Source organism: Rattus norvegicus, chromosome 19 (genome assembly GCF_021556685.1).
Source record: "Rattus norvegicus strain SHRSP/BbbUtx chromosome 19, alternate assembly SHRSP_T2T, whole genome shotgun sequence".
NCBI classification, from domain to species: domain Eukaryota; kingdom Metazoa; phylum Chordata; class Mammalia; order Rodentia; family Muridae; genus Rattus; species Rattus norvegicus.
Window position 1 is genome coordinate 67,256,451 of NC_141552.1, and position 15,159 is coordinate 67,271,609.

The 15,159-nt window shown below is 49.4% G+C and overlaps 1 protein-coding gene across 3 annotated transcripts in view; it reads right to left on the reverse strand.

Annotated features, from left to right (window-relative positions):
- The window catches only part of Abcb10 (ATP binding cassette subfamily B member 10), a 34,175-nt gene extending 23,361 nt beyond the window's left edge, over positions 1 to 10,814 (reverse strand). For 2 of the 3 annotated variants that reach the window (XR_015643436.1, XR_015643437.1), the window contains exon 1: positions 10,320 to 10,814. Coding sequence is in view for 1 of the 3 variants with exons in the window: in NM_001012166.1 (NP_001012166.1) it covers positions 10,320 to 10,731 (412 nt within the window). In the remaining 2 variants the exon portion in view is untranslated. 3 annotated transcript variants of the gene reach the window in all.
- Positions 10,815 to 15,159: the final 4,345 nt, after the last annotated feature.

Here is a 15,159-nt window from a genome sequence, read left to right on the forward strand (position 1 = left end):
TAAGTAGCTCAGGTTGGCCTTGAACTTCCCATGACACCATCTCGGCTCCTTGAATGCTGGGATTATAGATACGGGTCATTCATTGTGCCAGGCTAAGTGTCCTCAATTGTGCTCCATATTTCAAAGCCTTCTATGTTAGTTTTGAAGAGCAGTTCCTGGGATCCAGTTGTACCCGGCATGTCCTTTCTGAGTATTACAGCTCTGGGGAATAAACCATGAAGTGACAATTATCAGGAGATTAATTCTCCATGTAAGTGAACGATAGATAAGGAGGCAGAGGCTTACTGAAAAGTTCTAGCCATGTGTGGTGATGACTGTCTGCGAACCCAGTACTTGGTGGGCAGAGGCAGATCTCTGAGTTCAAGGCCAACCTATTCTACATAGCAAGTTTCAACCCCACCCAACCTCCAAGTTTTAGCTAGGTAGGTGGCTGAAATAAACAATGAGAAACTTTAAAGTCTAGTTAGAAAGAAGACACACACCACAGACAACCACACCCATACTTTTAAGGAACATGATATCATACATGACTGATTTTTTTCTGCTTGTGAGACTGGCAAGGATTACATGCTCATGATGATGGTGAAGCTGAGGGAAGGAGGCTCTCACACTGGCGGGAGCGCACACTGCACTGATGAAGGAGCGGGTTCACACCAGCACCAGGTGAGGTCACAAGGGACTAGTAACGGTCTCCTGAGGATTTAACTTCCACGCCACGGAAATCCAGATCCAAGGATGTAGGGTTATAGCATTGTTTATAACCAGTAAAAGAATCCACATTTTAAACACCCACATAAATAGGGTAAGTGGAAACTACTATTGAGAATTTATAAATATTAAGCCACCAATATAAGGAATGAAGTCACTCTTTGGGTACCTGCCTAGAACAATTGAGCAAGATGTACTGTGGGATCCAGGCCTGGTGACACAGGGCTGATACCCAGGATCACAAGTTCAAGCCTAACCTCAGCTACAGAGTGAGTTCAAGACCAGTCTAGTTAACTTAACTTAACTTAACACTCTCTCAAAATGAAGAGGACTATGGATGTTGCTAACTGGTAGAGCACTTGCCTAGCATGTGTGAAATCCTATGTTTAATCCTCAGTACTGCTAAAGCAGAGAAAGAAGACAAACAGACAGACAGACAGATGGACAGGACAAACAGATGGTTAAAGATCAAGTCCTAGATAACAATATCAGCATCTGCAGAGTGGTTCCCTCTTTTCCCCTTCCTCAGAGTTTACGGAGTACAGAATATTTTTGGAAGAGTGGCAGGTTCAGCAGCCCAGACTCCTTTCACAAGGGGTGCTATGACAGGGCGCAGGGCATGTCTGCCTCTTCGGGGCTTCTCTGGTTTGGATAACAAACCTCGCAGGAGCCTTGCTGGTTTGTGGCAGGACTGACTGCCGGTGACTGCAGGGAGAGTCCCCTGGCCCCCTCTGTGGAGGTTAGGGGCTTCTTTCTCCTTGGGCGAGTGTTCAGGCTATGGCTGTGAGAGCTCGGACCAGTGAGTCAGCAGAGCAAGTGAGTGAGCACAGGGGTGAGGCGCACCTCTTCAAAGCCTCCAGACCCTGCTTCCTGCCCTCCATGTGTCTTACTCGACAGCTAGTATTTCATTCAGATAGCAGCCTCCTTACACATGGTCCAAGAACACTCAGATGAGAACTCAGATTGGAAGTTAAAGATTGGTCTTCAAACATCATAGCCAACGATGCCTCGTCCGCCTACAATCTCTCCGAAATAAAACCACATCACACCTCAGTGATCACCAAACCATTCAGCATGGCTTCCTAACTGTAAGGTGTTTGAAGTTATCAGTTTTAGCACTGTGAATTATTTTTTCACGCTCTGAATAGCTGTAGGGATTTCACCAGGGGTTGAGGGAACAGCTCAACCTTGGCATAGTGCCAAAACGTGGCCACTCGAGGCTTCGGGTAAGTCACGACAGCGGACACCATTGACAGTGCCTTCTCCTCGAAGTTACCAGTGGACTCGGTCACCATCTAAGGTGGAAGGTACGTGTCCCTGAACCACTGGCCAAATGTCACACACACACACACACACACACACACACACACACACACACACACACACACATCCTGACATTCTAAGTGTGCAGCTGGCTCACTGCTCATGTCTCCTTGGCTGCTGTGACCCCCTCTCCCCTGCAGCACAGGAGCTCAGTCAACACTGGCTGAATGACTGAGGGAGCGCTGGACTTTGGCAAGGGAGCGGCAAAGTGCCTGACCGGAGCAAAGTCCTTTGCCAGCTCAACAGGGAAGGTCAGACCTGGCCGGCCACTCAGGAGCTCACATGTCAGTTGTCAAAACTCACAGCCATCCACGACTCCAGTTCCTGGGGACCCGACGCACTCTTCTACAAGAACCAGGCACACCCCTGCCCCTCCATACACACGCAAAAACATTTAAAATTTTTAAGTAAAAAGAAAATGTAAAAGAGAAAAACTGCATAATCATAAAGTGGGTGTGTTGTCACCCCTGCATACCCACACGGACACTCAGGAGGTAGGCAGAGGAGTGTCAAGAGCTCAAGGTTGTCCTCCACTATCTGTGGAGTTGGAGGCTACCCCTAGCTACGTATCTTGAAACAGGACAACACACCACCACCCATAATCTCAGTCTAGCCGGATCGTGTGAACCAGGGCAGAAACGATTCCCTCTTGGTGTAAGCAGCAGGTTCCCAAGGGACAGTGACAGGGCAGGGAGAGTGGCCTGACTCTGGTTCCACACAGCTCAGCTGATGTCGGATGCTCAGGAAAAACCCCTCCTAAAGGCCGGGCTCTGCTCTAGTTCCCTTTCCTTTCCCCCTTTTTCTAAAGATTTATTTATTCATTTTATGTATGTGAGTGCACTGTCGCTGACTTCACACACACTAGAAGAGGGCGTCGGATCCCATTACAGATGGTTGTGAGCCACCATGTAGTTGCTGGGATTTGAACTCAGGACCTCTGGAAGAGCGGCAGTCAGTGCTCTTCACCGCTGAGCCCCCTTTCTTCTCTTTTGAGATGTGGTCTGGCTATACAACTCTGGCTAGCTTGGAACTCACATATAGACTGTGCGGACTCACATATGAACTTGCAGGCACTCTACTGCTTCCGCCTGTCGGTGCTGGGATGCGTGGTTTGAATATGCTTGGCCCTTGGGAAGTGGCACTATTAGGAGGTGTGGCCTTGTCGGAGGAAGTGTGTCACTGTGTAGGTGGGGTCTGAGGTGTCCTGGTGCCCAAGCTCCGCCCAGTACAGAAGAGAGCTTCCTCGGGGCTGCATGAAGAAGAGTCTTTCTCTGGTGGCCTTCAGAGCAAGAAGTAGAAGAACTCTGGGCTCCTCCAGCACCGTGCCTGCCTGCACGCTGCCATGCTTCCCACCAGATGACAACAAACGGAACCCCTGAGCCTGAGCCCAATTAAATGTTTGCCTTTCCGAGAGTTGCACTGGTCATGGTGTCTCTCCACAGCTATAAAACCCGACTAAGACAGAGGACTAGAGGCACTCCTGGAACACACTATGCAGACCAGGCTGGCCTCAGACTTGCAGTGATCTTTCAGCCTCTGCCTCCCGAGTGCTGGGGTTATAGGTGTGAACTGTTACATGCCAGACATATCTAGTTTCCTAAGTCACATGAAGAATCTGCATGCTGTGAACTACATAACCCCAGTTCCAACTGAGTTCTTACGCTGTAGTGATACCCACTCGAAGATGGGGGGGGGGAGGACCTGATGTGGTGAAGCACACTTGGAATTCCTCCACTCAAAGGGCAAGTTCAAGGCCAGCCTGGTCTACTCAGCCAGTTTCAGGTCAGCCATGGTTACATAGTGAGATACCTTCTGGGGGAAAAAGGAAGGCTATTTGGCTAAATCCAAACTCATCCAAGTATAGTCTATGTGCTGGTTTATTAATTCATTTATTTAAAATCAATTTTAATAACTAAACTGCTTTGGCTCCCTGCGGTTTGCACATGCATACACGCCCAGGAGCAATCTGGATTCAAGAATGAAAGACAGACAGACAGACACACATACACACACACACACAGACACGCACACACACGCGCGCACGCGCACACACACACGCATAGACATGTGCACACACACACACACACACACACACACACACACACACACACACACTTACCAGTTCATTTTTGGCATTCTGTGACTTGCTCAAAGGCTGAGCACTCCTAAACCCTCCCCTGCTAGCAAAGGTTCCCGTCCAGTACTTCTAAGGCTCCTAACTTTCCCTTGTACCCCAGGCCCAATTGGGGAAGTGGCCAGTGGCCCCTCACCTGGATTCTTACATGGCTGATTGGCTTTCTCTCCTGCAGCTCTTACATCCCCTCCTTCCTTTCACTTCCTAGACCTTGCAGATCCAAAGGTCCTGCCTTAGTCTACCTGTCCGGCCATTGGCTGTTGGCTCTTTACCAATGGGGTCAAGGACCTTCAGTGTTTGGACACACAGATTCCCGATTTTCGGGGCCAGATTAATTCAAAGCATTAGAACCAATCCCCAACATCTTAGGATTTGTTTTACTTCATACGTGTGGATGTTTTGCCTGAATGCATGTATGTGTGCCATGTGCGTGGTGGATCTCCTAGATCGGGGGTTACCCATGTTTGTGAGCCACACGTGGATGCCAGGAATCAAACCCAGGTCCTTTGCAAGAGTAGCCAGGGCTGAGCCATCTCTCTAGACCTTACAGATTGATGGATTGATTTTTATTTATTGTAGTGGTTTGAATAAAAAATGGCTCCCATAGGCCCATGGAAGGTGTGGCCTTGTTGGAGTGGGTGTGGCTTTGTTGGAGGAGGTGTGTCACTAGGGGTAGGCTTTAGGATCTCAGAAGCTCAAGCCTGGCCACTGTGTCACTGTCACTCCCTGCTGCTGAGGATGCTGACATAGAACTCTCAGCTCCTTCTCCAGCACTGCGTCTAACTGTAGGCTGCCATGCTTCTGAGCTAACCCTCTGAACTGTAAGCCAGCCCTAATTAAATGGTATCTCTTTACATGGATAAAACATTAAGACTTTTATTTATTGGACTGGAGAAATGGCTCAGTGGTTAAGAGCACCGACCGCTCTTCCAGAGGTCCTGCGTTCAATTCCCAGCAACCACATGGTGGCTCGCAACCATCTAATGGGATCTGATGCCCTCTTCTGGTGTGTCTGAAGACAGGAACAGTGTACTTATATATAATAAATAAATAAATCTTAAAAAAGACTTTTATTTATTATTATTTTTTTTTTGAGACAGGGTCTCTCTGTGCAGTTCCGGCTGTTCTAGAACTCACTCTGTATCCAACTCAGAGATGTGCCTGCCTCTGCCTCGTGAGTGCTGGGATTAAAGGTGTGTGTGAGTGACCACTGTCCAGCAGTTCATTCATTTTTAACCCTGTGTATACATGGGTGTGTGGGTGTTCTCAGAGGTCAGTAGGGTTGGATTCCCTCTCAGCTGGAGTTTTAAGTGATTGTAAGCTGCCTGACATGGGTGCTGGGAGTTAAACTCTGGTCCTCTGGAGGGCAATGTACACTCTCAACCACTGAGTCTTCTCGTCAGCCCCAATTTGCTTACTTATGTTTGAGACGGGGCCTCATGTAGCCTAGGTAAACCTCACACTAACTATGCAGCCAAGGGCAATTCTTCTTCCTCTGCCTCCCGCTCTAGGATGCTGGGATTAGAGGTGAGTGCCAACACACCAGGTTTTATGCAGTGCCGGGATCAAACCTGCGGCTTTGTATGTGCCAGGCTAACCCAGTCTGCCAACTGAGGTTGTTTCCCAACCTCTGGCTTATTTTACTGTTGTTGCCCCTTCGTATTACAAATCTGAAGGTAAATGAGATGGGTTTTGGCCATCTGGATTCTTGGGATCAAGGTTCTGCCATAAGGGGCTGTGGGATATCAGGTTCCGCCCCAAATCCTAGACCTCACTCAGCACACCGCAGGCTGGAATTCTCCACCTTCCCTCCACAGAACAGTGCAGCACCTGCTGGCCTGCCAGGCCCCAGCAGCTTCTATAGCTGTTCTCGGGCTGTCACTCTCAGTGCTAGCAGTCCTGGCAGTCAGAGGGGGCAGAAACAGTAAAAAGCAGACGGCCTCAGGTCCGCATCAGGTCTGGGAGGTCAGAGGCTGAGGAGGGTCAGGAAAGCTGGTTCTGAAGAGAAGACAAACAGGACCAAAACCCAGCTCTGCCACCAGCATGTCTGACCTAACACAAGTCACTCAACTCCTCTGTGCCTCAAATTTTCCTACAACAGACAGACGACGACAACAGCAACAGACCCTCCTCCTGGAGCTGCCTTGAGCAGATCAGACACAGAAGGCGTCTGGTACAGCAGCCGGTAGCTGTCGTTTCAGAAACCTGTGCACTGGCTCAGTCCAGCGGTAACTCAGCTGTCCCGTCACAGAGACCAGAGACTGAAAGGAAAAAGACAAAAAGGCAGCTTCCTGTCTGCAGGCAGGCCGGGGTCTGCAGGGACTGGGAGGTATTTTCAGAGATGATGTGGATATGACAGGGAACAGGGCAGAGGACAGAAGGGAGATGAGGGAGATTGACTCTAGGCTGTGGAAGGAAGTGAGGATGGGGGCCGAGGGCCTAGACTAAAGCTGGACAGGAAAGGGGTTCAGGAGATGGTCAGATCCCTGGAGTAGCCCCCGCATCACAGGCTGTGCCTCTTGTCCCTCACACCTGTTCTGCCAGACCAATGATCCGTCTGGGCATCAGGAAGCAGCAGCTGTAAGAAGTCCCTTCCTTTCCTGGCTGTCCTTAACCATGGTCCCTCCATAGACATATGTACAAAAGTCAGCCATAGTTCCAGGCCGGCACCAGTTTTTTGTTTTTTTTTTTTTTGTTTTTTTGTTTTTTTGGGTTTTTTTGTTCTTTTTTTCGGAGCTGGGGACCGAACCCAGGGCCTTGTGCTTCCTAGGTAAGCGCTCTACCACTGAGCCGGCACCAGTTTTTAAGAAGTCATTATCGCACACTGTCAGCCCTTACTAGGAAACAGGAAAGCAGCCGACCCGAATCCTGCATATCTGCACTCACGAAGGGCATAGCTAGGAGCCTGCCCTGTGAGCCCAGTCACCCAGCACTCTAGTTATCTTCTCATCTCAGGGCCACTGCTCACCGGGAGAGCCGAGCCCCAGCCTGCTATCTGCTAAACACACAGAAAGCCTGAGTAAGTATTCCCTGTCTGCTCTGTGCACGTTCCCAACAGTCCCGGGCTCAGCACCTTCTGAGGCTCCTGGTGACCGAAGAGATAAGAGTGACACTGAATGTCGAAAGGCTCTGGGTAGTGCTGCAGACTTGGTGATACGGCAACAGCTGAGATCCTGAAGGAGTGGGCTGCCAAGAGGAGTGACAGCAATCAGGCCGATTCTGCTCTGGGTGACCATCTGCAGACATCTCCAATAGGAGGCCCTGCCTTTCAAGTTTTGGGTATAGAACGTCAACGTCTTCTGGGGAACAAACTGCTGAAGAGGAGGGAAGGGAGGGTTAGCACTGAAATTCAACCCCCAGTCTTGGGATGTGTATTTTCTCTAAAACTGGAAAACTAACATCCGAAGCCTGGAGTGATAGGGTACGCTTTTCGTCCCAGAACTCAGGAGGCTGAGGCAGTGGATCTCTGGGTTCAAAGCCAGCCTGGTCTACAGAGCGAGTTTCAGGACAGCCAGGGTTACACAGAGGAATGTCTCAAAAAAAAAAATGAGGGTGGAGGAGAGAGAGGGCGGGGAGGGGGAGGAATGGAAGAGAGAAAGCAGAGTGAGGGAGGGAGCGAGGGAAAACTAACATTGGCATTTCTTCTCTTATTATCTCCTTTTGGGGGCTCTTTCAAAGAGAAACAATGGCAGGCATGGTGGCTCCTGCTTATAATCTCAGCACTCAGGAGGCTGATGAGGGAATGAACGATGCTGTGAGTCTGTGGTTAGCTTGAGCTATAAAGCGATCTCCTGTCTCAAAAACCAGACAGACAGACAGACAGACAGACAGACACAAACCTACTCAACAGCTCTGTCCCCCCAGCACTTCAGAAATGTGCCAACCCTTGGCATGATCTATTACAAATTAACGGCACCGCCACTTCCTCTTACTTCCAGCAGCGCCAACGACCAGACCGCCTTTACCGTGGCCTCTGAAGAACGTAAAAGCTGTCTAGAGAGCGCTCCTTCAGTCTTCCTGAAGGCAGAATATATGTGTTACCTACTTAGGAAGCCTTAAGACGTCCCAGCACTTGAGATCTCAAGCTGGAGAACCATCTGGACTAATGGCAAGACCCTGACTCAGAAACAAAACCCTGACTGTCAGTGGCAATGTGTCTGTCCCTCAGGTCACACACCTGACAGCTCAGTGAGGTAGACTGGTGGCTCAGATGATGGAAGCCGGTTCCAGTTCTAACTTAACTTAATGCAGACTCCACGGTATGCTGGCAGGGCAGGACAAGTGGGGCCAGGTGACAGGTCATAGACATGACAGGCACAGGCAGATAGGGAAGGGCTAGGTGGCATCAGCAAAGCCTGACTCCCCACAACTTTGAGATCTGAAGTTTCAGAAGCAGGAGCCTAGGTTCCTGCCTCAGCCCCTCACAGTCTGCACACACTCAGGTGACCAGGGTCTCCAGGCTCCTCCGTGCACACTGTCTGCTCCTCCATGTTCCCCCTCACGCCTGCCCCCCACCGTTGGATATCTTTTAAACCTGGGTTTGGTGGCTCACACTTATAATTCCAGCACTCGAGAGATGGACAAGAGGATCAGGAGTTCAAGGACGCCCTCAGCTACATAGTGAGTTTGAGGCCAGCCTGGATTATATTACACCTGTCTCAGTAATTCAGTGATTAAGAGCACTGACCACTCTTCCAGAGAATCCAGGGTTCAGGGTTTAGGGTTCAATTCCTGCTACTCACATAGCAGCTCATAACTGTAACTCCAGTCCCAGGGGATCAGACACACATGCAGGCAGACAAAACATCAGCACACATAATAAACTAAAACAAAACAAGTGCTCATCTAATGAAAGCAAATAATTCATTTAAAGAAATTAAAGAAAACACAGAGGAAAAAAGCTTACAAGATAGTCGAGAAGAAAAGGACTTTTTCCATCGAAATTCACAACCATCGTAAATTCTGTCTTCTTATAGTAAGGTCACAACAACCTCCTGACTCTCGTAGATGGCAGATCCCCTGTGCCCTTGCTCCATGCCCAATGGCCCCCAAAGAGGGTAATTTGTGCAGATAGGGGCTCAACAACCAACCTGAGGTCCTGCCTGTTTCAAGAGTTGTATGACAACGTCTTTCCTTTTGCAATACCCTCATGCCTATCCCATTTCATCTCGCATCCAAACGGTTTCCCTGCCTGCTAAGCAGGGATTCCCAGCAGGAGCAGGACTCCATGCCAGCTTCTCAAGGTAATCCCACAGGAGGCGGGCACAATCCACATTCATGAAAGGACTGGAGATTTAGGGATCTGGGTCTCAGTGTGCCTTTGCTCCAACCAGTCTTGCTTGCATTGGCTGCCAGACATGGGGGAGTTACAGAATACTGTCATTTAGACCCAATCAATTCTGATTTCTTTTTAAAAGCCATTTGTCGATCCGGGTGAGTTTCTGTCTAGTTTCTTTATGCCGTGGCTAATGCCTGGTCCTGACCAAGCCATTTAGGGAGGTGACAGCCAGCACGAAGTTCACAGTGCTCAACTTCATCCTGTTAATTTTTGGTGGTTGCCTTGATACTGTGTAACCCTAGCGATTTTTTTTTTGGTTTTTTTTTGTTTGTTTGTTTGTTTTTCTTTTCTTTTTTTTCGGACCTGGGGACTGAACCCAGGGCCTTGCGCTTGCTAGGCAAGCGCTCTACCACTGAGCTAAATCCCCAACCCTCCTAGCGATGTTATTATTATTATTATTATTATTATTATTATTGTTGTTGTTGTTGTTGTTGTTGTTATGCTAGGCAAGCGCTCTACCACTGAGCTAAATCCCCAACCCTCCAAGCGATGTTTTTATTATTATTATTTTCATCATCATCATCATCATCATCATTTTAAATGTATAATATAAAGTAGGCATGGGTTTTGTCAAAACTTGTGGTGTTTTTTTCCTTAAAGGAGGAAACGCTAGCTTATTCAGAGAATGCACCAAAGCAGTCGCTGACAACAATTTTAATATTCTGGTAACAGGCTCTACAGATGGAGAGCGTCAGCCAGCTGGGAAAAGGCATCCATAGCCTTCCAACAGGTGTCAGCAGACCTGATCGCCCTTGTCAAGGCCGAGCCCAGGCCGGGGCCCACCGGCCGCCCACTGGTCTCCCCCAGGGTTCCTACCTGACAGTCTCCCGCGCTCCGGGCGCACCAACCCCAGGAGCTTCCACACTTCTGAGCGCCCGGTCGTCGCGGGCCGCCGCTGCGAGTCGTTCCCAAGGTCTCGCACACCGGTGGCCGCTGCTCCCTGGAGCCTGGCGAACAGGGGATGCGCGGCGCGGGGTCCTGCCAGCACCCAACACCTGCGGATCCCCGAGGAGGTGGCCCACCGTCCCACGCCGCCAGGCAGCCCCGAAAGGGGCACGGGAAAGCGGAGGCCCGGGCTCGGCTCGTGGATCAGAGAGGTCCACGCGCGTACGAGCGGAGTCCACTCAGAAGCCAACCATGTCCGAGAGGAGACGGCCGGGGCCCAAGCTCGCACAGCAGGGCCCCGGCGCGGAAACAGCAGCAGCGCCCTGGCAGGAGGGGCGCGCATGGCGCTGCGTCTGCCCCGACAGTCTCACCAGCCGGCCGGGCCGCAGGACCCGGGACCCTCCCGGCCCGGCCCGAGCACGGGGCGGGGACGCAGCAGCGGCCCGCCCCTCCTGCCCCATCGGGCGGGCGCCCGGGCCGCGCCTTCCGCCTCGCAGGGTCCACCCCTGGGCGGCGACCAGCCGGTAGCTCCCCAGCAATGCCTTGTCTAGGCTGCAGTCGCCAGCGCCTGCGCCCGCGAGCCGCACGCGGAAGCTTTTTCGCGCTCCTGCGCCCTCCGCGGCTTGTGAACCTGGGAGCGTCCGAGCCCTTTCTGTCGCCGGCCACTGCCGAAGTGCGCACGCGCGGCACTCTGGTCGCAGATTATGGACCGCGCTTGAGACCTTTGGGTACCTCTGCCTTGGATACGGTCGGCGGACCAAGGAGACCAAGGCTTTTTATAGGACTGTGCAATGTAGGAGCTGCTGCAGAGGCCGGGAGAGTAGAAGTGGCCCCTCGAGCAGCACGGCGGGCCGTGGGTATCCTATGGAGGCCTGGAGTGAGGAAGGGGGAGAGTTTGTGGACTCCTAGATAGTTCGCTCGACCAGAACGAAATGCAATGGAGCCACTGGAGTTCAGCCGGGCACACGCTTTTAATCACAGCACTTGAGAAGCAGAGACAGGAGATCTCTGAGTTCGAGGCCAGCGTGGGCTGCATAGTGAGCCCCTGTCTTTAAAAAAGGGGAAAGGGAGAGTCGCAAAACAACCTCAACATCAATCAGTATTTTAGTTCAATATATTCCTGAAACCCAGCACGAATGGAAAAAACTCTTAAGGAACAAAACATCAGACTTTCAAACGCATAAGTCTCCGAATTTGCAGGATTCTTCCTCTTTTTACCCCAGTCCCAACCCTGGAAAAGTCATTTATTAAAATAGGAAGTGGGAGGGTAATACAGCCTTCACTTCATGAGTACCGGGTCACTTAAGTTCAGAAAAAAAAGAGACAAGAAAAAACAAAACCAACCAGTAAGCAGTTGTAGTTTATGTTTTTTATTTTGTTTTGTTTTCCTCTCTTAGAAAATTCCCCATGTTTGGCCCAGACATTGAGCACCCCTTTAATCCAAGCACCCAGGAAGGAGAGGCAGGTAGAATGGAACTCTTTGAATTTCAGCCCAGCCTAGTCTACATAGAGAGTCCCAGGATAGCCAGGACTACATTAAAAAACAAAGTCTCAAAAATAATAAGAATATAAGAATTTTCCATATTTGTCTGGATCCTGAGACTTCAGCATCTTTGTATGTTTTCACACTCAGACAAGGGCCTCACCTGCATGTCAAGTTCCGAGGTGGAGAGGTGAGCATCACCACGAGAACAGGTTGGAGCAGTGGGAAGTCCTTTACAATGCAGCCCCGAGACCCAAGAAGACTTGAGTTTTCTTCCCATTACTGCAGGAATTCTAACCCCGGGGAGTCGCAGGGTGAACTGAGTTTGAGCCAGCCTGCTCTACAGAGTGAGTTTCAGGACAGCCAGGGTTACATAGTGAAACAATGTCTAAAAGAAAAGAAAAAAAAAAAAAAAAAAAAGACCCTGCGGCTCTTGGATTCCTAGAATTCACATCAGGCAGTTCACAACTGCTTGTAACAGCAGCTCCAGGGACTCCGATAATGTATGTCTCTGAGGGAGCCTGCACTCACGTGCACACACACCACGCGCACATAATTTAATCCTGGAGTAAGTGACTGGCTATTCGGAAATGCGTTAATATATTATCTCAATACCCTTGAATGGAAAAGAATGACTATTTCCATAAAATCTGAAAAAACTTGGGCAAATCAACACCACTCTTAACAAAAAAACAAAACAACAACGGAATACAAAGACATGAGAATAACACCCGATGGGAGATGGGATGGACACAGGGCTGCTTTGGTGGTGGGTTCTTTAGGGCAGTTTGTGGTAGTTTGTTGAGTGACACGTGGCGTCTCTGTTGGGTTTTGTTGTTGTTTGGCAGAATGTCTCTATGTAGCTATTGTTACTGTTTTTGGTTTTTGACAGCATCTCCTAGTACAGTCCTGGTTGCCCTGGCCCAGGCAGCCGCTGCCTCCCGATTTGCAGCTGCCCACCCTTAAGCCTGTGAATTGATGTGATGAAGGGTACATTTCTTCCTTTTAAGCCAGCATCTTTCTTTACTTCAGGCCGTAGTGTTAGGACTGGGAATGCGAAGGAAGGGACATTGGTATCCACCGCCTGTTTAACATCACACTAGGAGTTGGGTGCCGTAGCTCACAACTAGAAAGCCCGGATGCGGATGTGGAAGACTGAATCCGGAAGACTGCCTTGTGTTCAACCCCAGCCTGAGTTCCAGGCTAGGCTGAGCTGCACGGAGAGATCTTGTTTGACTAAAACAAAGAAACAAAAACAAAAACAAAAAGCCCCAAAGGAAATAAAAGTGCTGACAGTTCTTTAGCTTAAGTAAGTGTTGGAAAAGTTCGCAGGCATGACTGCCCCATGCAGGCACAAAGTCAAAACGTGCCCAGGATTTAGTGCTCAGCAAAGAACGAGGGACCAACAGGTGACGAGTGTGAGAAAGTTGTTCACGTTTTAGTTGGGAAAGATCTTTACTTCAAAGATACAGTAAACTCGTACACCTCACGCACAAACCTAGTTAATTTTCAACATGGCAGTGCCTGATAACTCGAGGTCATCTTTACTCTGAAATATCATCTGCCACACTGCCGGCTTTTCTTATCTTTCTCCCTCTGAGCTGGAAATACCCTAATCAGCTGTAAGCAGCAGAGCAAACGGAGGCTTCCTAGGGGGCCTGCAAGAGTCAGACTTCACAATGTGACACACCAATGATCATTTTGCCTGGAGCTTTTGGGCTTCCTCCTCTCTGGTCAGAAACTCCGTGCCATGCCGCCTCATCTTGTATTCGTGTTTTCCAGCCTGGCTTTGAACTTTTGCCCCTGCTGCCTCTACCTGCCAAATGCTAGGATCACGGGTGTGAATCCCTGTGTCCATTTTCAATCCGAACCAAACAACCCCGAATGTTGCCTTGGTTTGTCTTTAAGCTTCAGAAGGCCCCATGTTGTGAAGCGAGGCCCACTATATCCCAGCTGCCACTGCTGCCTATCCCTCCCTGTTGTCTTGTTTATTTTAAAGACAGGGCCTCACCCTGTAGCCCTGGCTGGCCTGAACTCAGAGATCACCCTCCCTTCGCCTCCCCAGTGCTGGAATTAAAGGCTCGCACCACTTCATGATCCATCAACATGAGACTGTGTGAGGGATCGTTCTGGAACATGCCCTCTGACACTAGCTAGCTCCTAAACGGCTTCCATTCTGGGTCCAGTTTGTTTTTTCATTTTATATTCTAAAACGGTAGTTCCCGACCTTTCCTAATCCTGCGACCTTTTAGCACAGTTCATGTTGTGGTGACCCCAACCATAAATAGTTTGTTGCTACTTCATAACCTCAGTTTTGCTACTGTTCCGATTGCCATGTCAATATGATATTCGAGATCTCTGATATGCAGCCCCCAAAGTGGTCACGACTCACAGGTTGAAAACCGCTGCTCTAAAAGCACAAGGTGGGGAGGTCAAACAAGCCAGGTTTTAAAGAAGCCTACATGGCGGTCAGGTTGTTCAGGGCACTGTATGTCTGCACTGACCCAGTGTTTCAGTCATTTCTCCTGCTCATTCTGTTTGAGGTGGCGAGCGAAGTTGTGCCTGGCACACAGGCAGTACAAGCAGTGCTTCAGGTAAATCACTAAATCAATCAATAAAGCAGTATCTAGTAACTTTTTTAAAAAAAAGATCTATTTATTTATTTATTTATTTTATGTATGCAAGTACACTGCAGCTGTCTTCAGACGCCAGAAGAGGGCATTGGATCCCGTTACAGATGGTTGTGAGCCACCATGTGGTTGCTGGGAATTGAACTCTGGACCTCTGGAAGAGCAGTCAGTGCTCTTAACTACTGAGCCATCTCTCCAGCCCCCTCTAGTAACTTTTTAAATTTTATTCTACCTCAATGTCCTCACTATGATATCATACATTGCAAGCTATCAAAAGCTTGATGTTATCTGTTTTAAGGCATAGAAATGATTATTAAAGGGCTTCTATGCCATTTGGTGGTAAATGCCTGTGATCCCCAAGGAAGCTGAGGCAGAAGGATCACAACTTCAAGGCCTTGCAAAGGAAATACATGCTGGGCAATTTAGTATGACTTTATCTCAAAACTCAAATACATGAATGGCTAGGGATGTAGCTCGTTGATTGTGTCCGCCTAGTATGTATAAGGACCTGACTTCAACCCAACACTGCACACGCACACACACACAGCCCTGGTTAGGGATAAATTACACCCCCAGTTTTCACACTGCAATCTTAATCTTCACAATTCCTCAGAATGGGACTGTGTTTGGAGGTAAAGCTTTAATGAAGAAATTATCA